Below are 22,334 nucleotides of genomic sequence, written 5' to 3'. Positions count from 1 at the left end.
GTAAAAGCTGTCCAACTAGCTCTTGATGTAGCTGAATGTGAGAGAGAGCCAAAACTTTATCTCTTTACACCAACGCATGGGTGGTAGCCAATGCCTTGTGGAGTTGGCTAAAGGACTGGAAAAAGAATGGATGGCAGAGAAAAGGAAAGCCTATTTGAGCTGCAGATCTGTGGCAAGACATTGCTGCTTGCATTGAGAGAATCCCAGTGAAAGTGAGACACATTGATGCTCACATTCCTAAGAGCAAAGCTGCTGAGGAACAACACCACAACTATCAGGCAGATCCAGCTGCAAGAGTTTCTCAAGTAGACACGCACTCTGATCTTGATCTTGACTGGAAACATCGAGGTGAGCTGTTCTTAGCTCAGTGGGCCCATGATTCATCAGGATGTCAAGGCAGAGATACAATGGGCTCATGACAGATCCATTGACATTTCCATGGATGGTATCATGCAAGTCATCCATGACTGTGACATTTGTGCTGCTACTAAGCAGGCAAAGCGAATCAAGCCCTTGTGGTATGGTGACTGATGGTGGTACAGTGACCGATGGTCCAAGTACAAGTATGGTGAAGCCTGGCAGATTGACTACATCACTCTACCTCGTTCTGGATCTGGTAAGCAATATGTGACGACTATGGTAAAGACGAGTACTGGATGGTTGGAAATTTATCCAGTTCCTCATGTAACTGCACGTAACACCATTCTTGGTCTGGAAAGACCCACCACAGATGCTTTCTAAATCTGGATCTGCCTACCAGGCAGTCTGAAAAAAAGGGATGTGAAATACTTCTTCTGTCTCCTTTCAGTGATTTGTGGGATGACAGCATACTTGTAAAGATCAAGAGAGAATAATCAGAGAGGGAGAGCAGCTACGTACTTGAAGTCGTTCTGGAATATTGCTGGAAATGTAGTAGCCTCCTGCCTCCAGCTACTTCACATACTGGGAAATTTCTAATTATAAATCTCAGATCTCAGGGCAGCATCTTACAACAGTAAGTGTATGTTTCCTGAAACTACAAAAGGTTTAAGTAATAAACCCAAACAAATGAAATGCTAACAAGATTTCTGGTGGCAGCTCTCTGTGAAATATGTTGCATGCTTGTGTCATTTTTCCATGCATGTTTGGGTCAGTGACTAAGCAATGCTGTCTGTCTTGGTTGCAGATGTTGAACTGAGCTGATGATGCTCCTAATCTGTCTGGTTTGTAAGCAAAGGACTGGCTCTGCCTTTGGTTGTTAGTTAACCTGGTGTTCTGAGGAATCTCAGAGAAGGTACTCCACATAGGTATTATTTAGAGGTGTTTTCCATTGCTGTTGAAAGCACAGTTGACTACATATGAAGCAGTTGAGTATGAGCTGTTCCTTCTTCTCCTCCTCCGTGGGAATGCTAGCATTCTCAGCTAATGCTTATTGGTTATATAGACAAAACTGTAGATCACATCTTTTTCCAGCAGGCTCAAACTTAGCTATTAAAATATGTCCAATGTATCAGCATTGTGCTGTTCTCATTGAAAGGAAGAGATGGTGCTGCTAGCTGTTTCTACAAGATCCAGTCTTGCAAAGTTTATATTCTTTGTGGAAGAAAAAAGCACTGCCTTGTCCTGTGGAGTCAGCTGGCTTGGCATCTAAGTTTGAGCACTTCTATGAGAATGTCAGTTTAATCAGAAATGTAAAATTTCTCTAGTTAACAAGAAAATGGAAGAAGGAATTGCTTTCTGAATTTAAAATAAACATACCAAGACAAATCTAGATACCTTTTCTGATACATGTTGTGATAAAACTGTATAACATTGAATTTGGAACACCCTCTTCAGTATCAGGCAATAGTTACACTGCTGACATGTTCAAAGTAATGTGTTTCTCTGCACTTGTGATGAAATGGAAATCTATTTTTCTTAGGCTTTCAGAACAAGAAAGAACAACAGTTTCATTCCTCTGGAGAAGTGAGAAGTAGCTCAAGAAAATGTCTCTAATATTTTTTTTAATGTTTGTCATTGAAGCTGCCACTGGTAAGTATAAATCTTCATTTCACTAGTAGAACCATCAAAACATCTGCTGAATATGTGGCATTTTCTGATAGTTGCTTAGAATGGGATAAGTTTCGTGCTTTGCAGTTTGGAACAAAATCTTAAAGGTTTTGGCAATTTTAGCCCAGTTCCAGACTTAGAAAATTTGGTCCAAAATACAAAAGTCATAAAAAGAGTAAAGATGCTACCTGAAGACACCCAATGATGTTGTATGGGGACATGTTTGTATAAAGAGCCACCACTAGGAAGAGGATGAGTCTGCTTATTTTTCTGTCAGTCAACAGTGTGATCACAATAGCTGGTACACAGCAAAAGTCTCTCAGAACCTCAGGAGAAACAGAAACTGAAGGCTTATTTTATTCTTGACTAGTTATGCTAGACCATGGTCCTTTTTCTGTATTTTTAATGACTACTCTATGCAAAGGTACATTTGGGAAATTTGACTGGAAAAGCAGACTTTGAGACTAAATTTTATGCACATAGTCTATATCTAGAGTTTTAAAGAAACTTAGTTTTGAGAAGAAAATGCAAATGTTAATTCATAGGATCTCTATTTTTGTGGCAGCTGAACGGTTCCAAGGATGAACCATACTTGTCAAGTCAAACCATATGCAAATAATTTTTCCTTTCCTCTTCCATTTGTGGTAGCTGCTTTACTGTAAATTGAGGTCAGATTCTTCTATTTGTGCCCATTTGATTCTGATACTGTTGGACCCACAAGAAATAATCTTAGGGCAATGTCTTTTTTATTACCTTTCTTTTCCTGCTGGTTTTCCATGGGTGAAATAAAATAAAAACTTGGAAAACTGAGTCTCCAGTGGGTATTACTGGAATGAATAAACACTGCTAAACCACTCTGCTGAAAGAAAGTTGCTTTATAAAAGACCTATGGTGCAGCAAATCACTTTAAAGTCAGACTAATGTAATTTTCTGAAAGTAGTACCTGTCTTCCTAATGTATCTTTTCCCTTCATTTTCTCAAGAAAAGCTGTGTCCCCTTCGTGCCTCCATTGATGTACTAGAAGGGGAATATTTTTTCCTTTGTTATTTTGAGTCAATGCAAGAACACTTTCAAGAAGAAGCATACACAATAAACTGGTACAAAGAAAATGCTGGAAAGCAGCAACTGATAAAGGAAACACACAGAATTGTTTCCCAAAGGAATTTGCTGGAGTTTTGGCCAGCTGAACTCAGTGACTCTGGGAATTACTCTGCCATTCACAGGTGGGTACAGAAGCTGGTGGGTGAACCTCTTGCCCTGGCAATTGTCTGTGAAGAAGCTAATTTCTTTGTCTTGCTTTGTATTGCTTGTGGCATCTCTACAAAGGAGGTGCAGGGAACTGCATTAACTGTGGTGTCCCTTTCCATTTCATTTCACTGTAACCATGCAGCAGACCTATGATATTTACAATTACCAATCAGCAGTTTCAGCCTTTTAAAGGTTCTGTAAACTCTTTGGTAAGGCAGGTAGTGTTTCTGCTGCTTTGTGATTAGTTACCTAAGCAAAATGGGAGATAGGCAATTGCCCTGTCCGCTGGTAAGTAAAAGGAAACATTTGCTTGTCTCTTCCACCAGACTTGCTCCTCCTTACTGTGTTGAGTGGCTCTTATGCTGTGAAGCCTGTCAAGCTGTGACATATCTTAACTCTGGTTTCTGTGTAAACCCTTGCATGCTTGAAGACATTGAAAGAACAAGTGAAATAATTGATTTGTTTCTTACTGTTGTAGAACATCATGAGTCAAAAGGATAAATAAGGGTTTGCCTCAATTATTTGGTTATAATCTCCATTAGATCACCATGAAAGACTAGAGGACTAAATCAAAGGTTTTCTGCGTTGAGTTCTGATGAGTAACTTGCATCAAAACTGAAACCCAGCATTTAAAATTGAAGCAATCATTAATCTGAAGCAGCAAAAATACAGTAAATTACAAGAACTCTATAAAACTAATATAAAAAATTATGCAAGCTTCATACGAGAGAAACAGCCTTATACATAGAAGGAGACGACAGAAAAAGACTAAGTAAAACTGTTAGGATGGAGTTTGTTAAGTATTTACTGGAAAGCACAAATGTCTGAACCCTTTGTGAAATGTTTTGATTTGCTGATTTGCTTAAGCAAGAAACTCAGAAAAAAAGTTTTGGATTAGCCTTCATTAGGAATTCAAAGTTTTAATTTTGTGTCTTTTTTGTTTGTTTCATTTTCTAGGACTTTATTATACTGCTACATTTTAAAACTCAGTTTACAAAGAAAACATTTTTGTTTTGGAAAAAGAGAAAGTTTCTTCATTAAAAACATATTTTAGCCATTGAAATAACTTTAATTCTATTTTTTCCCCTAAATACTTAATTTTGTTAGGATCAGAGTGAAAACACATATCAGAATTCCTAATGCAGGAACTTTTCACAGGTCTTATCACTGGAACAATAGGAATAAGGCAATTAATATGGGATTCTAAATGGGATATTTGGCTTAGTTTATATGATGGTTCTCACTATTGACAAGCATGTTAAAGGAGTTACATTTCTGCAAATACAAAAGATTATTTACAGATACAGTTTTCTTCAGATAAAAGAGTTTATCAATCTCTGCAGATAGGGAAAAATCGTGAGTGATTTTGGACTACTGAACTAGTTTTGTATTTAATGACAATGGCAATTAGGATGGAATTAGTTTCAGTCCAAACTATCTATAATAGATTAAAATTTGGAGGGTTGAAAGCAGACACTCCAAGTATATTTTTATTTAACATTCTTATTTTCACCTGTTTAGAGATAAGTATTTGTAAGCTGTATGGGAAATAATGTGCTTGTAACTGTTTGGGCAGTTTTAGTGAGCATAATGACAAATATTTTTGAGACAAGTAAGAGAACACGTATTAACAGATTCTGCAAACTAACTAAATTTAGAATTTTTTCCCTCATGTTACAACTAACAATATGCAAGCAGCAAGAGGTGAAAATGCTGTAACAATGTATGTGTAGTGTATTACCTACATATATTTGATTTAAGAATCAGAAGTTTTCCAGTTAATGTAGAAGTGTCCTTCTGAGACACAGCACAGATAACTAGGGTGTGTGTTTGTGTATGTGTTATGTGTTCATGTGTGTTTGTTAGTATAGTAGACTTAGGATTTAAATTCACAGACATCATCTGTAAGCCTTTGTGTGTCCAACTTCAGCAACACTTCTTGAAAATGAAAGGTTTCATATACACTTGTAGGGGCAGTGGTAAGCAGAAGAACTTATCACACATCTCTGGCAGGATTTCTAATCTGTGTGTTTTTCTCATAGCCTATATCCTGTGGTTATCAAAGGAAAAAATAGAATGCATAAAAAAAAGCAGGTTGGTTGGTTGCTCTGTATTAGTGACCTTGAAACTAGGGGAATTTGTAGGTTCCTGAAAAAAAAAAAAATCTTCTAAGGGCTTTCACTTCCTGAGCCAAGATAGTTTCAGTTTTTCCTACTTGGTGTGTTTGGTGGGGGAAGTTGAAAGGCTGTTAAGCCAGAAATGGCTTTGTTCCCAAGAAATTATCAGTAAAGACTCAGGCAAGTGAAACCCAAATAGAAATGTAACAGTTCATATGCTAAGCAGCTTAAACAATACAATTTGAGGCATATTTGTTGTTGTTGAAAATCATGTATATAACAGACAACAAAAAATTATGTAAGCCAAACTAATCTTAGAGTGCATAGGTATGGGAATGTTTTTGTTACCTTCCAGGGAGTTGTTCCTTGCCAGATTTTGGCTCACCAGGTAGAAGAATATCTTCATCCAGTTTAGCTGAAATACTCCTATTTGTTGAAGTGATTTCACTAAATATGATCAGAGAAGAAAGCCTCTGTGGAGTCACAGTGTCGAGAACATGTGGCTTTACTGATCCTTCTCTTCTGTCTGCTGAATCTTGATAGTAAAATCATTTGGATTTCATTATTAGATCTGTAATTGCCTAAAGAGACACACAGAACTGGTGGAATTAATCAGAACTAATATTTATGTCTACAATTAAAATTATTTTAGGTATCTTTATTGTTAGGGACAGAGAGAGGCCTTTCTGGGGCCATCTCTGATGGGAAAGTATTGATAAGCTTTTTCTTGTTTAAGACACCATAGTTAACTGATTGAGAAACCAAACCACTATGTTTTGATTTAGTCAATTGCAATTGTGAGTAAAGAATAAATCAAGTAAGTAAGGAAAATAAGAAGAATCTGTGAAGGCTGAAAAAAAGGCTACAACCAGTGATCTTAAACAGGTGATCTTAAAAAGGGGCAGGGAGAAAACAAACCAAAACCAACTCAAAACTTGGGGTAAATTCATCATATAAATGATCATCTAATCAGAATGCATTGAGTTGCAAGGGACTATTAAAGGTCATCTAGTCCAAACTCCCTACAGCTGCAGGGACATCTTTAGCTGGATCATGTTGCTCAGAGCCCCACCAAGCCTGTCCTAATAGTTTTTCTGAATCTTCTACATTAAAAGACATGCCAGTCAAGAACAGTACTCAAGCTGATACATTTTGCAAGGCTTTACTTTCCCATTTCAACTGCTTTGTACCGTTAGCTCTTCTCAACAAAATAGTTCTTGACTTGGTTTCTGTTCTCTTAGGAATGATTCTTCTTTTATATTTGACATACCTAGCAGTGAAATAACTCACAGCTATAATCTGATTCTTTAGAGAAATAAGCGGATAGAACATAGTAAATACCTGAAGAACAACAGCTAGTTTCTAGATATTCAAGAGAGGCAATTTTGGAGCATATTCTCCTGATTTTTTGTCAATACTGCATGGGACATGATAATCTGCTTTAGAAGTGTAGTTCCTGTCTTTACCAGTCAAGCTGGGGAGGCGAGGTATCATAGATCTATGATCAGTGCAGACTGAAAGACAAAGAGGTGAATCCTTTCCAAAATGTCTTGTTTTGCAAACATGTTTGAGTCCAGAAGAGATTCAGTAATTCAGGAGACTTGCATAATTTTTAAATATTTCCAAAGTATCCATGACTATCTGCATGGTTTCAAACAACGAATAATGTTGCTTTGTGAACAATAATGGAGTTGTCCATCTTATTTTTTATCTATTTTACAAATACATTTTTCGGTGATTCCTCTAAACCTTAGCAATGCTTAGGAGATTAAACCTGCAAAACCACTAGCTGGGTCAAGGCCCTAAAATGCTCATGCTCCCTTGTAATTACACATGATACCATAGACTGATGCATCCTTGCTTGATACAGCATATAGTGTCATATTCCACTACTACAATTTTATTGTCAAATGTTTTGTGATGGATATTTAGTTATGTAAGCTCTCTTAATATGGGAAATTACACGTATTTGGGAGTGGAAATGTAATAAAGAGGAATACAAATAACTAGGTCACTCTTGCCTAACAATACATTAAAGAAATTATTTGTATTTTATTGTGTAACTTCCTAAGATGTGTTCCTTTAAAAAGTTCCTAAACCTGATTTTGTTATTTCTTTTTTTCATAGCAATGGAAAACAAAATTTCACAATTCAAAAGTGGACTTTAAGTGTACTTGAAAGAAATAAAAGCAGCTGTTTCAACAAAAATCATTTAACTACAGAAATTAAAAATGCTGGAACTGGCCACTTGCTGAAATGCAGTGACTTGTCTGTCAATGAAAATGACATCATAGCATGGTACAAGGTAATTCCTGAAACAGTGTCACCCAAATCATTGGCTATAGAAGAAAAACGTGATTACAGGAAAAATTAATTGCAAAAAACATTTTAAAAGCATCTACAAATCTCGTAAAGCTTTAGTTTCTCAGGTTATTTGGGGAAAAATAAGCAACCCCCTTTAGACAGATACAGTTTTTCTCTGCTCTCTGCTCTTTTAGAAAAATGTGCCTGCAATCAGAAGTCATTAATAAACTAGTGTTTTGGAGTGGTAAAAGATCTGATGCACATGCCTGTTTGCTGATTTAACCAGCTACTACTTTGCTGATATACACATTATCCTGAAACTAAATGAGGTGCCAAGATACTTGCTTTACAGTTGACATGTGCTTGTAAAAAAAAAATTGTGAACATTTCAGTTTTGCTGGTTTTAAACACTTTTTACAACGTGTGACAGATACTGTTCTGCTCATTTTAGTCAAAGTCTTCTGTCTAGCTTTTGCAAGAGCATAGATGATAATTTTGTAAAATACCTGTAAATACTGGATGCTGTGCTCATCTACTGGATGAAGCACTCCAAATAGATCCCTTATACCCTGTTGATATGTATTGCCTTGACCAGTGCTCTTTTTCCTCTCAGGGGTCCTGGTTAGAGTAACAGACCTTTTTCACTCCACTGTCATTCAGGGCCTGGGAGGATAGGACCATTGATGAGCAGGGCAGTAAGTGGATATGTTGTCCTTAGTGAAGGACCATACCCCAAAATTTCTCATAGTTATTCTAATTATATAAACATAATGTAAAACCCAGTACTGTGTGAGACAGATAATGCACCTATCCTTGCATCTAAATAGTCTTTGATGTTTAACTCTGTGAAAGTTTTCAATGCCTTCTTGTTTGAGATAAAACAGGGGAGGTCATATATGCTTTTTTGTGTAGTAGCCTGTTAGTAAGTGTTTGCATTGAGGAAATGCCCATTTGCTGGACAATTTCCAGCAGTGACCATTTCTCTTCCCAGACCAGAAACAAATATTGCTACATTTTCACCAGACATTGAATTTAGCATGTGCTATGAATTAAAACAATATATTCAGGAGAATTTAAAGGATTAATTAAAAGGAGATATTCAAGGTTCAGCTTGACATGACCCTGGGCAACCTGATCTGGTTGAGGATGCCCCTGCTTATTGCAGAGGGGGTTGGGCTAGATGACCTTTGGAGGTCCCTTCAAACCCAGACCATTCTGAGATTCAACTCAAAACCAGAATTTGTTTTGTGGCATAGGGACAGTAAACAAGCTTGAGTGCCCTGAGATGGTCGCTTTCCCTAGTGTTGAGGCATTTCGCTTTAACCTGAATACTCCTCAGAAGTCTAGACAATTTTTGGCCACAAGCAAGTGACACATACAAACCCAAGCCATCATTCTGAAGAAAAAAAAAAATGAGTGCATTTAAATTCTCAATACAATATTTTCATACTCAGATGATTGCTCATAATTGCAGCAGGTTCAACTTCTAAAGGTTTAATTGTTCAAACATTGCATTTAAGTGACAATGACTGAAAATTGGTCTTGCACCTCTTTTGGGTCAGGTAAATGTAACTGAGATAGTGACAAAGTCATGGGGACAGTATAAAATTTTTTTTTACTTCTTTAAAGTTTTGAATGCATGTTTGTTATAGAATGATATTTTCTGTCTCTATTTATGAAGGACTGTAAGAACTACAAAAATGAAACAGAGCGGGAACTGGATTTTAAAACCTTAACAGTGGAGCACTCAGGGATATATACCTGTAAAATTTTAATTCATCGTGAAGGGAAGACATACTACAGCACAAATACAATTAAGCTGATAGTAAAAGAAGGTAAGAAAGCTTTCTAAAATTTTGAAGCATGCTTTTTAGTTCTCTTTACTATGTAACAATTTAACTACAGTTCTCATTTGCTAAGTATATACAAGAGAGATCAGCTCTGCTAATCTAAACTATTTCACAGTAATTTCAAAACTGAGAAAGCGGCAGCAGAAGCTTGTATGACATATCACCAAACTTGAAAAATTTGGTTTTCCCTAGTTTTACTTTTTCAAAATTAGCTGTTCTAAATAAGTCATAAAAGCCTAGTCAGAGTTTTAGGGAAAAGTCTTTCCAACCATTGTAAACTGTGCATTGTGTGTATGTGCATGTGAAAAAATACCAACAGGGCATACTGTGTTTTAAATTACTCAGTAATGCAAGGCCCCAGATATTGCTCTTTGAAATAAATGGAATGTATATGACTAGTTGTAGAAATAAAGCAAATCTGTAATTTTTACTGTGGTAGAATGTGAGCAAACTCTTACTTCAATAGCAGTACTTTGTATTTTAGATGCACCAGAGGCTACAACTTTGGAGATAGTTGGACGCAATGAAGAAATTCAAACAGAAATAGGTATGAAATTAGTGCAAAAATCTTTGTGGTAGTTACTGCATATGCATACTTTTGTTCTGTTTGTTCTGTTGTTTGTTCTGTTGTTCTACCTGGTCATGTGTAATCAACTAAGAATTTCATCCTTCAAGGTCTGATCCATCCTCACATTTGGTTATGATTCACATAGCGTATTCCATGACTGATATACAAGTACACTAAATGTACCCTTTTATAGATGCAGAAGTGGAAACTGCTATGACCAGAAAACAAAAGTGGTGTCAGTGATAAACCATGGAACCATAGAGTCATAGAATTGCACAGGTTGTAAAGGACCTTTAGATCATGGGGTTGGAAAAATAATTGTTTATGTTTAATAAATCATATTCATATTTTATCATATTTCTGGCTTATAATTTTGATCAGAAACTATAACAGGGGTCCAACCATTAACCTACACTGCCAAAACCATCTGCTTATGGCTCGTCTTTGTAGATAGGCAACCCTATGGAGTAGTGTGTGAAGGACACCTGGTATGTCCAGTGAACAGCAGTAATGATTAACCACTTTAGTACCTGATGCAGATGAGGATGTTATTCTGCAGGGAAATGAGAAATGTGAGAACTGACAGCCCTGGCAAAGTGATCATGAAGGTCTGTTGCTGCTACAAAGAATTAGTTGCATTATTAAAAGCCAAGACCTTAACTGTGCTTCTAGCACAGTGCATCTCCCATCTGATTACTTAGTCTTTCCTTTTCAGGTCTCAAAATTTGTATTTAACTCCTTTGCTTAGCCAGGACCTTCAGATGCTAATTTTATTTCATGCTACAAATACCAATTTGGAGGTTCTTTTTCCAGTGTTTGTGCCACGATCCTATGATACACTCAGCCTCCCAGAACACTCTTACTTCCTACTTACTATGCTTGTCCCACCCCTTAGAAGGTAGCAGGATTCAGCATCAGGTGATTATGAACTCCCTGTCTTCCATTCCTTATCTACCTTGACAAGACTGTTTGATAAGGTCATTGAACTACCTGCTAAGTGATGAGACACATGACATGGTGGAGACTGAAGGGGAGTTTGGATGAGCTAGGACCATGGTCTTTCAAACATGTCATTTTTTAGATGGTGTTCTATAACATTTCCCTGAAATAGCTGTTGTGTATGGTGAAAAAGCTGCAGCTGTGAGGTAGATGATACTAGAAGCTTATGCGTCATCTGTGCAACTATGATTTGAATTTCCAAAATTGGACAGATATTCAGCTGGATCCTGCTTTAAAGGTTCTTAAACAGCTCCACTAGAAGCATCCACACTGAGAAATCTTAAAGTCAGCTTATAATGTGTGCCTTTATAGGAAGCAAGGAAGACCTTGCTTACTGAACAGCATCTGTGCATGATGGTCGGAACAACATGTCTTCTGTGGCTTAATAAAAAACATTCTAGATGTGTTCCCTGGAAATGATGCTGGCATAGCCTAGAAATGGTGGTGTAAAAGTTGCAGCTAAGCTCAGGTCACGCTTCCCATGACAATGTTTAAAATAAAATGCCTTGTGAATCAGCAAATCTCACACTCCTGAGCTGCAGTCTTCTGCCCTTCCCCCCTCCCCCCCCCCCAAATGTACAGCTGTCTTTTTAGTTTTACTCTTTCTGCATTCTGTATACTGGTTCCCTATAGAGAAACTGGGTTCTACTCTTTAACTGGACTCTCTCACTTCTATTTAGTGCTTTGAAGCTGTCTGATGCAGCTGACTGATTAAGTGACTTCACATATTTGGTATTATGCTGAATTCCAGAAGCAGTGCTGGGATGGGAATTTCCTCTGTGAGACTTTCGCAGAGGCTCTAACAGTCTTTGATTTTACTGAGTCAGAGTATATAGTTTAGGTATTGTAATCAGTTGGTTGTAATTCCCCTTACCAGGTACTTACTTTTACCTTCTTCTGGGGCACTGGTGATGAGTCATCCTCTCCTGTTCTCTGCCTGCAGAATGCAGTCTAGATCATAGAATCATGGAATGTCTTGAGTTGGAAGGGACATACAAAGATCATCCGTTCCAACTCCCTTTAGTTCTCTAAAGCCTGAAATTCTCTCATCTATTTAAATTCTTCTGACTGTGACATTTTATTTGAGACAAAGCAGTGGATGACTGTCATTTGGCAACAGGGCATAACAGAGACCTGTGCATGGTTGCCAAAGTCACTACCCGAGCAGGTAGAACACCTGTGAAATGTTGTGCAGGGGCTGAAAAGTCCAGAAAGGAGCACAGTTCACATTGCTTGGAAAACAACTGTTTTACTGCACTGTAAATATAAATGCTATTTCTGACTAAATCTTCTCATGTTGTGCTTTGTTTAGGTAAAGAAGAGATACTAAACTGCACAGGTTTCTTGGGTTATTGTATGCAAGAAGATGCCAGCCTCTACTGGTTAATTAATCAAACATTTCCAGAAAAATGCACAGGTATCCCTGAGAAGGAACCTTCAATATGTGAAGAAGAGTCAAAAATATTACAGTAAGTTTCCCCAAAATACTACACTTTTGTTTCTATGTGATAATGTCCTGCATTTTGTGGAACTGCAAATTCAGTAAAACTTTAGCCTCTTCTAGAGCCTTTTCCACAAAATCTTCCTCTTAGCCAGTTGTAGGTTTCTGTACAGACAGTGTTGCTAACACCATTCCATGTTGCAGGCTGGGAAACAAGGTCTATGTCACAAGGTTGCTACGGATTAAAAAAGTGACAGATGAGGACATGAATCGTAATTTTACCTGCATGTTTCAAATGGATGAACAAACACAAACAAAAATAGTGAAACTGAAGAAAGGTATGGTGTAATCTATGAATCATACTTCTCATATGTAATTCTTAATCATGCCAACCTCCTCAATCCTGAGAACAGGATACTTATTTCACAACATGTCTCCAGATACGTCTGTCTGCTTCTGAAGGCCCTAGTGCTGGATCTAACAATCCCCTGGGTGGTTATTCCTCCTGCAGAGGGGAGCAGGGTTTGCTGCTACATCTGCTAGAGCAGATATGTGAAGACTATAGTTCAGTCTCTGCTCTCGACGCATCTCTGGCTGACAAATCTTTGGGTGGCAATTTGTTAGATCACATGACAGAGTATTCCTTGTCCTCTCTTGATCATCAAATCAGTGGGATGACAGAGGGTAACTACCCAAAGCTTCATGCAGTCCAGTGTCTGTTATTTGGATAGCATTGTTTATTAAGCAGCTCTTCCTAAAATTAAAATCTGATGTTTTCATTGATTGTTTTGGTTTTGGTTGGTTTCTTGATTTCCACTCCCTGCCCTGCCCCAGAATGGTTTCTCCCTTGTCAGGGACCCTATCCTTCTAGCTATAAAATACTAACCTCTACTCTATAGTCATGCTTCACAATTATGGCCTGGAGATTCATAGCAAATGGGCATTCCTTTCTCATTTTCCATCTCTCTCAGACCTTTACAAGTTTTGCTAAAAGAAAATATGTGAAATTAGACTAGTCCAACAATGATGCATGTAATAAAGCATATGAAATATAGACTACAACGAGCATGACTTGACAGTACCTTCACGAAGACTTTGCAGAGATTCAAGGGTTGAAAATATATATTTGGAACGAAAAAGACAAAGATAAGGGAACTAAGGGATCAAAAAAAACCCCAACCAAACAGAAAACCTGAAAGAGACTAGAGGTAGAAAGAAAAAAGAAAATCTTGACGGAGAGCTTAAAGGGTACTGTTATGAATGAATTGAGAGAGGGGTGAGAATAGGAGGAAAGAACCTGAAGAAAACTGGTCATAAAAGTGAGTGACCTCCAGTTTGGGATGCTGTGTAACTATGAAGATTTGTAGTCTCAGTCTTAGTCCCACTAATAGTGATTTATATGTGTAAAGGGTTCATGAATGTGTTTCACTGGTTTTTAGAGCAATCCATGTTCTGTAGTTCTCCATCTCAGGACAAATGACATGCATATATGCTTCAAGTATTAGCAGAAAAGAATTCACATCACCAGTGTGATTTTTTGGGTGTGATTTTATGATGCCATCAGTATTGAACACAGTAATCTTGCCATATAATACTCTCTGTTAAGGCTGTAATTTCCTGGTTTCTCTTTTACAGGGAAGACCCATGATCTGCCTGTGCACATATTTACAACTGCGATGGTCCTTGCTGTGCTGTTTCCATGTGTTGCTGTAGCTGTGATATTTTTCTGTGCGATGTTTAGAATCGACTTAGTTCTATTTTACAGGAACGTATGCAGAAGAGATGACACTGCTGGAGGTACGACTTGGTGAATACCGACATTGAAATAAGTGTATTGATTAAAAAATTCTTTCTGATCAGTTCTATAAAACAGTCATCCTTGAGAAAGAGACAAAATAAATCCAGGAGTTTTGTGAATAGAAATAACAAAGAATACATAAAAGAGAACTTGTTGGTCAGGTTCTAAAGTGAGTTTGTTACACACTTGAGGCAATAACAGGAGATAAACATAGTGAAAAAGCTGTCTCTGGAGCAGGTAGTAGAAGGGACATGGTTAGATGCTATTTGAATGTGCTTTCTTCTGATATATTCTTCATCACAAAAGCTGACAGAAGTGAAGAAGTTTATAATGATCTATCTGTAAAGAATATGAGCGCTCTTGGAGCTGTCAGGCAGGCAAATAGAAATTTGTTTTCACATCACTTGATACTCCTTGGTGAGGCGAAGGTTAAAATACTTCCTTGACTGTAGAGGCCATTGCAGTGTTTGCAGGTATGTCATGAAATGCACTTAAGGAGAGCAGAAGAGCGTGCTACCAGTATCTTACCAAGCAGCATTGCTGTGATCTTCGCCAAAGGAGCAAGTCTGACAGTTACCCAATCCTGGGTATGATTTTTCTGAAATTCGTATTGGAAAACTAGTCTTTTAGCCTTCCTTAGTTGCTAAATCAGCTTGAATATAGCTTAAATAAACTGCGTTGCTTGGAGTATTCCCAGTAATGGGTGGATGCCATTTATGCCAGGCACTGTTATTTAGCTATCTGTTGATGTTTGCTATCACTGTGTGCACCACTGGCTTACAGAGAGGATTTCTGAGAACCTGGACTAGGTCAACCTGGGGACCTGATTTTCTGATACTAGGCTATGGGTTTCCTACTCATGGAGTTCTTGTATATGTAGGTTTTCATGTGCTTTAGTTTGTTCTCTCTTATTAACCACATGTAGTAAAGCATCCAGAAAAGGGGAAAAAAAGAGTACAGTGTAAGACACAATGCTTTGTGCCCCACTATATCAACCCAGCTAGCTGTTCTGTGGTGAAGTTCAGTTAGATATCACTCTTTGTAGTAAACCTGGCCTCTGGATTGGTCTTTGATTTTGTGTTTGTAACTTGCTGTCCAAAGCATGAGCACACATGGTATACTTTCATAATTAAAATAATAAATTGCTTTATTTTCTGTAGCCAGTACTCATTCTACAGAGCTACCTGATAGTTTTGATACAGAGTAAAGTAAATGTGAAAATCCATTGTCAAATTCAATCACAATTTTTTGTATCAAATTTAAATTGATTCAGGGTTTTTCTTTTTTTTGTTTTGTTTGAAGACTGTTCTAAGTATCAAAGGACAGAGTAGGAGTGTCTAGGTGCTTTGTTACTGACACAATAACTTTGAAAACCAGAATGGTGGATCAGATATTGTATTTCTAATGGTTATCAACAAGGAAGCAATTGGTGATTTCTTTCCAGATGGAAAAGAGTATGATGCATTTGTATCTTACCTGAAAGACTGTGTTTCTTCTACTGAAGAAGAGAGAGAATTTGCTTTGAAGATATTACCCATGATATTAGAAGAAAACTTTGGGTACAAATTATGTATATTTGAGAGGGATATATGCCCTGGAGGAGGTAAGTATTTTGAGTGTTCTTGTCACTAAATAGGTGCATCTTCACACAAAGTTAGAATTCTGTAATTAGAAGGAATTGTATCAAATGTGTTGTGCATTAAAATACTACATTTTTCATATAATCTAGACCATGTGCATGCTGAGTTTGCATGCATACATTTTACATATTTTATAGATTTATTTATGAATTCATGTGTACCTACACATACATACACGTTTGACTACCCAGAATCAAGATGAACAGATTTAAAAGCTAGCATGGAGAAAGTTAAAGTGAAAACACAGAATATGTCAGATGTTCCACAGTCACAGTGATCTTGCTCTGCTTTTACTGTGAGCAGTCACCTATGAATGAACTTACATTTACTGCACAAAGCAGATTGTGTCTCTGGTACTCTGAGTTATTCTCAGGTAACTTGTATGTTTACTTTATCTTCACTATGGTGGTTGAAACCATTTTGTGAATGTAACAGTGTGATAACAAAATAGAAATGAGAACATGGGATGATTTTTTCTCTAAATGGCCTATGGATAGATGGCCTTTTGCAAATGCTTGGAAAAACAGATAATGTATGATTCAATTTAGTCCGAAGCTGAGGAATGAGATTTAATTGTTCAAAACATTGAACAATAAGGTCAGTCAACCTCCTTCACAAGGCAGGATCTTGTTTCCTTGTATCCGTTCCTGACCTTTTTTTCTAACCTGAGAGTTGCCACAGCTCCCCTAAGCCAGTTTTTTCCAGTTATTCTCTCTGTAAGTATTAGAAAAAAGCTTTTTGGAGTGATCAGTCTGATTCTTTCACCAGTTTTAGCTCATTTCCTTGCAATATTGCAAAATTTCCTTGTTACAGTGTGTTTCCTTTTATTTGCAGAAGAATTTGGTGTGTTGTAATATCCTTGTCAGCCTCCTTCTCCCCTTAGTTTTCTCTTCTTTAGGCTGTTCGTAAAGTTTGCTTTGCCTTTCCCTACAAGGCATGCTCTCTAGAGCTGTGCTCTTTCTAGACCTTGTTCCATGTTGCTGAAGGAATTGCAGGAAGTTGTGCACGACAATTCAGTTCGGGGCATAGGTATTTGAAGGGCATCATCATTTGATTTCATTCATTACTTGTCATGACAAAAGCTGAGGACCTAAAATACACCTGGAACTCATTCTGTCATCACTTGCTAGTCTTCTCAGCCCTGGATTACTGGCAATGGATTTGGTTGCTCAGCGATACAAAGGAAGGAGTAACCTTGAGGGTTACCGTGTATTTGGAGAGAGATTGATGTTGATAACTTGCTGTGGAACCACTCCAATAGTATCTATCATGAAAGAGCAAATAAATATCTGGATGGAGTAAAAATGAAATTTGCTCTCACCTTCCAGCCATGTCACCACTGCTGTACAGCCTATGGCAGCTGGAGATTGTATGGAAGTTTTTGTCTGCTCCAGAGAATAAGCTTTGTCCATACCTAAGCTCATTTTTGCAGATTCTTAATCTATAATGCATGTTATCTCTTCTTAGGGACAGGATGCTTATGAGTTGTCATTTTATAAAGAGAAGATTTTTGGTACATATATGATAGTTAAAGGATTAAGTCGGTTCAGTGCCTGTCCTTTCAATTTAGTTTAACAACACATTTATCTTCAATTTGCAGCAGTTGTTGATGATATCCATTCATTCATTGACAAAAGCCGAAGATTAATCATTATACTGAGCCAAAACTACGTTTCTGACAGAGCCATATATGAACTTGAGAGTGGACTGCATAAAGCTCTAGTTGAAAGAAAAACTAAGATCATACTAATTGAATACAAGCCTATAAGTGACTACAGTTTCTTTCCAGAATCACTCTCTCTTTTACCATCAAAGAGGGTTGTGAAGTGGAAAAAGGATAACTCTCTTTCTGTGAATTCAAGATTTTGGAAGAACCTTCGGTACCTGATGCCAGCCAAACCTACCAAAATAAACACCAAAGAGCACTATAATAACCTTGACCTAGGCTCAGAAGGGGCTAAACAATGGACTGAGGGCTGTGACTTTGATGCACCTGTATAACAATTCTGGAGATAAAAGATGCTGTGGAAAACTGTGTGTTTGGCTAACTAATAGACAACACAAAATGCACACTTACTTTGGGAAGAAAGCGTTCTATTGAGGCCAAGTCAGAGATCTGAGATGAATGTAGAAATCGTTACAGTGATTAAGATGATGTTAAGCCCAGTGATAAATTATATCCCAGATAGCTTCCTCAGCAATCTGCAAAAGGAACAGAAATTTTCTTCTGCTTAGGACTTACCCCATGGCATGAAGCACAATGAAAAACAGTTTGATTTCACATTTTCCAATAGTGTAGAATATTAGTTATACTTGTATACATTGTGAGGCTCCTCAATATATGTTTCAATGTTTGCAAAAACTTGTTATTTAGATGCTCTTGGTTTTGTGTTTTGATATTTGCTAAGGATCCTTCTTGAGAATACACCCAAATGGCTCAAGCCCTAGAGAGCTCGGCATGCAGGTTTTGGGCAATGTCAAGAAGAAAAATCAAGTGAAAAGAGAGAAAAGGGATGTTAGGAAGAGTAGGACGGACATGCTTGAGTTAACAACATTAGCTACTGAGTTGTTTGTGGTCTAGCCAAGCCAAGCGGGAGTGATTTGGAGTGATGGTAAAGACTTTTTACATCCCCCTATTTCACTGAGAATACTGTAAATGCTCTTTTTGGCAGGTAGAAGAGGGGGCTGGGAGAGAGGCAGAGATAATACTGTTCTTTTTCATGGACCCTGCTATCTGCATTATACCCTGAGCTACCTTCAGCTGAAGGATGTAGGGGATTTGTGTGCAAATGAGATTTTTGGCATGTATACTCCTAACCTTTTGAAACACTTCTGCTTTGTATTATTTTTTAAAACAAACTTAGTAATGCCATTCGAAACTGTGGTAGTCCTCCCTTATTATTAGTTGCCTGGCAGAAGATACCAATCTGACAAAATCTCCTGGATAAAACAGAACCATATATTCTCCTAGTACCAATGGACAAAAATCAATGAAGAATCATTTTGGAAGAATCATTTTATCAGTGTCCTAAGAAACCATCAAGGCTCAGCCTATGCTCGTGTTTTTCTTGCATTCAATTGATGTTAGTTCAGAGGAGATATCTCTTTGACACTGACACTTAATTCACACAGTGGTAGTGGAGAGGCTCTGTTACCTTCTCAGTGCACTTGAGAAGACAGTTGGAGTGCTGGATGTCATGGCAGTGTCTCAAGATGCAAAAAAATGAAATGCTTTATTGTTTGTCAAATATCCTGTAATCTAGCATAGTTTCTGACAGTTGTTTAAGTGCAAGTAAAGGCTGGATGTGGATTTAAAAAATAGAAACAATACAATTGCTAGGTTAACGCTCAGATGAAAAGGGACAAAGGAATAAGGTACACATCTGTGGTGTCCTTCAGATCAGCCTTCAGATCAGTCTCCCTCTTTCTATCAGGCAGCTAGAGAGATAATGAAATGTGGTACTTAGGCAAAAGCTGTTCCCTGGCTTAAAGTTTTACTGAAGAGTATTTCTGCTCTGTAGATGTGTCTTTATATTTGCAAATCTGTCCTGAGGTTCAGTTCTCTACTAGCGTGTCCTGAGGTTGGTAATCATGGATCAGTTTTAACATTCTCCTGCAGGACTAACAGTTGCTCCTACTTCAGAAATTCCATCAGAATAAATTTGCCATGAATGCCCCTCACTTCAGCCAGGAGAGCTGATGTGACCACGTATGCCTGCTATATATCATGAAGTTGTACCTTGAAGACTGTGAGACCATCCACACTTTGGCTGCATGGAGGTTTTACAGAAATATAGAGGACTATGTATAAGCAAGGTTGAAAGCTATATGGCATTAACCTCAAATTTGTTGAATGCCAGCAAAGCAGACATCCAGATATAAATGAAAAAATGAATTATTTAATACCTATAAAAGACCAAGTATTTTTACACAGAGTGGTATAGTGATGGTCCTTTAATCTCCATACCTGATCCTCGCTTGGCCATGCAGTGGTGGAGGGAGGCAAGGGAAGTTAAGAGTAGGAGTTCACATGCTTATGAGTACAAGACACAACCAACATAATAAAAAGAACAATAGATACTATTCTCATTACTCCTCTGAATTATTGGCTTTCGTCAGGTCTTGGAAATGCCTGCTTTCTGTTTACCAGCCTCTAGAGAAAAAGAGAAAAGGTCTAATATGATTTTACAGCATGTACTTGTGTTGTTTTGTCTGATCATGCTTAAGTTAATTTGTAAGTGATTTCACATGATAGCTGGTTTGAGATAATGGGTAAATTCAATTATTTATATTGCATTTTTTGCTTAATTTTTGTGCTTCACAAAACTTTATTTTCTCCTTACACATCTGTGGCTTCCATTTTTCATGCAGTTAGCAGTAAGTTTCAAAAATCAAAATTACAGGAAGAAGAAAAGAATGCAAGAAAAAGTAAGAATGTGGTTAGGCTTGGTGTCCACAAGCAATAAACGTCTGTTTGGTACTGTAGAACAACTTAAACAAAGCCAAATCCAGACAAGTGATTGTAATACACAAATTCCCAGAAGACAATGCAGATGGGATGAATAGGAGACAGCTATTACAAGTTGCCAGTCCTGAAGATACTTGTCACTCTTCACATACTACAACATAATACTGACTGTGACAGCACAGTCTGTGTATGCATTTTTTTAGTGTTCCTGTTTTACCACTTTCTATTACACAAAATGCAAGCTGGAAGAGAAAGAATACCAAAGAAAAAGTACCAAAGACGTCTTCTTAACTATGAACAAGTTGAACATAAATGTTGGCAAGAATTGGGACTATTGCATATAGTATCAGTACTAGCAGTGTAGTACCATATAAAAGCCTGAAAATGTAGAAGGTTTGTGAATTATTGTTGTCCATGTGTCCTGTCCTGTGTCCACCTTGAGTGCCTGCACCAATTCTGGAGAGGCTATTTGAATGAATCACAGAATCAATCACAGAATTGCAGAGCATTAGAGGTTGGAAGGGACCATTAAATCCTATATGTGTTTAATTAAGAGTTTGAAATGTTGCCTTTCCTAGTGAGATGCTTGTGTTAAAAATAGTTGAAATAGTTGAAACCATCCAGTGTTTTGAAAAAGAAAATGTGGTTTCATTTTTGTGAAACAATTTTCTGATTTAGTAGCTGTGATTGGACAACATGCCTGGGCAAAACAGTAGTTATAAAGCTTTCTGCAATAACCACAAGTTACGTGAAACACAAAAGGAAAAAAAAGGCTCCACAAGAATCTATTCCAGTTTTGACCAGTTAACAGCCTCCTGTGGTTCAGCAATCCAAATTTCCTGAACTTCAATGAAAGCAGCTGCAGATAGATGACAATAGTCTGATTGGTTTATTTTCATTGTCAGTTAAGTATAGAAATGACTCATCACAAGGATTTGCCTCTATTGGTGAGATATAGTATGTACATCAACAAGATATATCATGCTCCAGTGTAATAAATTTGTTGCTTACTACCTATCAAGTACAAAAATAACAGAGTTGATGACTTAAGGTATTTGTGAAAAACAATCAAATGGATTCACAAATCTAATTCTTTTGACCACTAAGTCAATTTCAGTCATGCTGCAGACCTCATTTCAATGTGCAGTTAGAAAACTGCAGGAAAATTGTAGCTGTTTGAGACTTTTTGACTATGGTGAAGGAATTCTGTTACATAAGAGGTTCTACTACGATTTGTAACACTGTATGAACTGGGCAAATTTACAAGTGAGTGTGTCTGCTTGTGAAGTGCTGTCAGTACATACTAGGAATAATCTGAAAATCCCTAGCAAAGAGACCTCTTGAATGACTCATTTCTGAGTTCAGGCATTCAGTTGGTGACTCAAGAATAAATAGTCAGCTCAGTTGTGGTAGCAATGCCTCTATCTGTGTATAGTGGCTTAATACGCAGTATATTAAAGATTTATTTAAGTAGTGCTTAAGGGAGATACTGCCTTTGGGGACTAGCAGCAAAAATTCATCTACAAGGAAGGAGCTCATACCTTGGAAATGAAAACTTATGAGAACCTCAGGATTGTTGTCAGCGAGAAGGAGTAAAGTCAAACAATGCAATTCTCCTGGTGAAGTGAGACCTTGAGATGTGTAAGGCAGGGCCACGAGGATCACCAGAAGAACCATGTGAAGGAACCTTAGAAGTGTTTAAATTGTTTAGGCTGGTAAAATGAAGACAAAGGAATTGTTGACAAATGCTTACAGGAGAAGAAAACTCTGGAGAAAGAAGAGCTGACTAAGCTAAGGAACAATATTCACACAAGGACACGTGGCCATGAATAAATTTCTGATGGACATTAAAGCCATTAGAACAGTAAGATCT

The 22,334-nt window shown here is 37.5% G+C and overlaps 1 protein-coding gene across 1 annotated transcript; it reads left to right on the top strand.

Moving 5' to 3' along the window:
• The first annotated feature begins 1,964 nt into the window (after nucleotides 1–1,964).
• On the top strand, nucleotides 1,965–17,994 carry IL18R1 (interleukin 18 receptor 1). The gene is made up of 10 exons (XM_054387295.1): nucleotides 1,965–2,010; nucleotides 3,011–3,251; nucleotides 7,521–7,698; nucleotides 9,379–9,532; nucleotides 10,032–10,094; nucleotides 12,427–12,583; nucleotides 12,760–12,893; nucleotides 14,191–14,352; nucleotides 15,798–15,956; nucleotides 17,594–17,994. Exons 1-10 carry the CDS (start codon nucleotides 1,965–1,967, stop codon nucleotides 17,992–17,994), a joined length of 1,695 nt encoding a protein of 564 aa, XP_054243270.1.
• The last annotated feature ends 4,340 nt before the right edge of the window (nucleotides 17,995–22,334 follow it).

The sequence above is a fragment of the Indicator indicator genome, chromosome 1 (genome assembly GCF_027791375.1).
Source record: "Indicator indicator isolate 239-I01 chromosome 1, UM_Iind_1.1, whole genome shotgun sequence".
Taxonomy (NCBI): Eukaryota; Metazoa; Chordata; class Aves; order Piciformes; family Indicatoridae; genus Indicator; species Indicator indicator.
The sequence above is the reverse complement of the archived record's forward strand: the minus strand, read 5'-3'. Positions and strand labels throughout refer to the sequence as shown.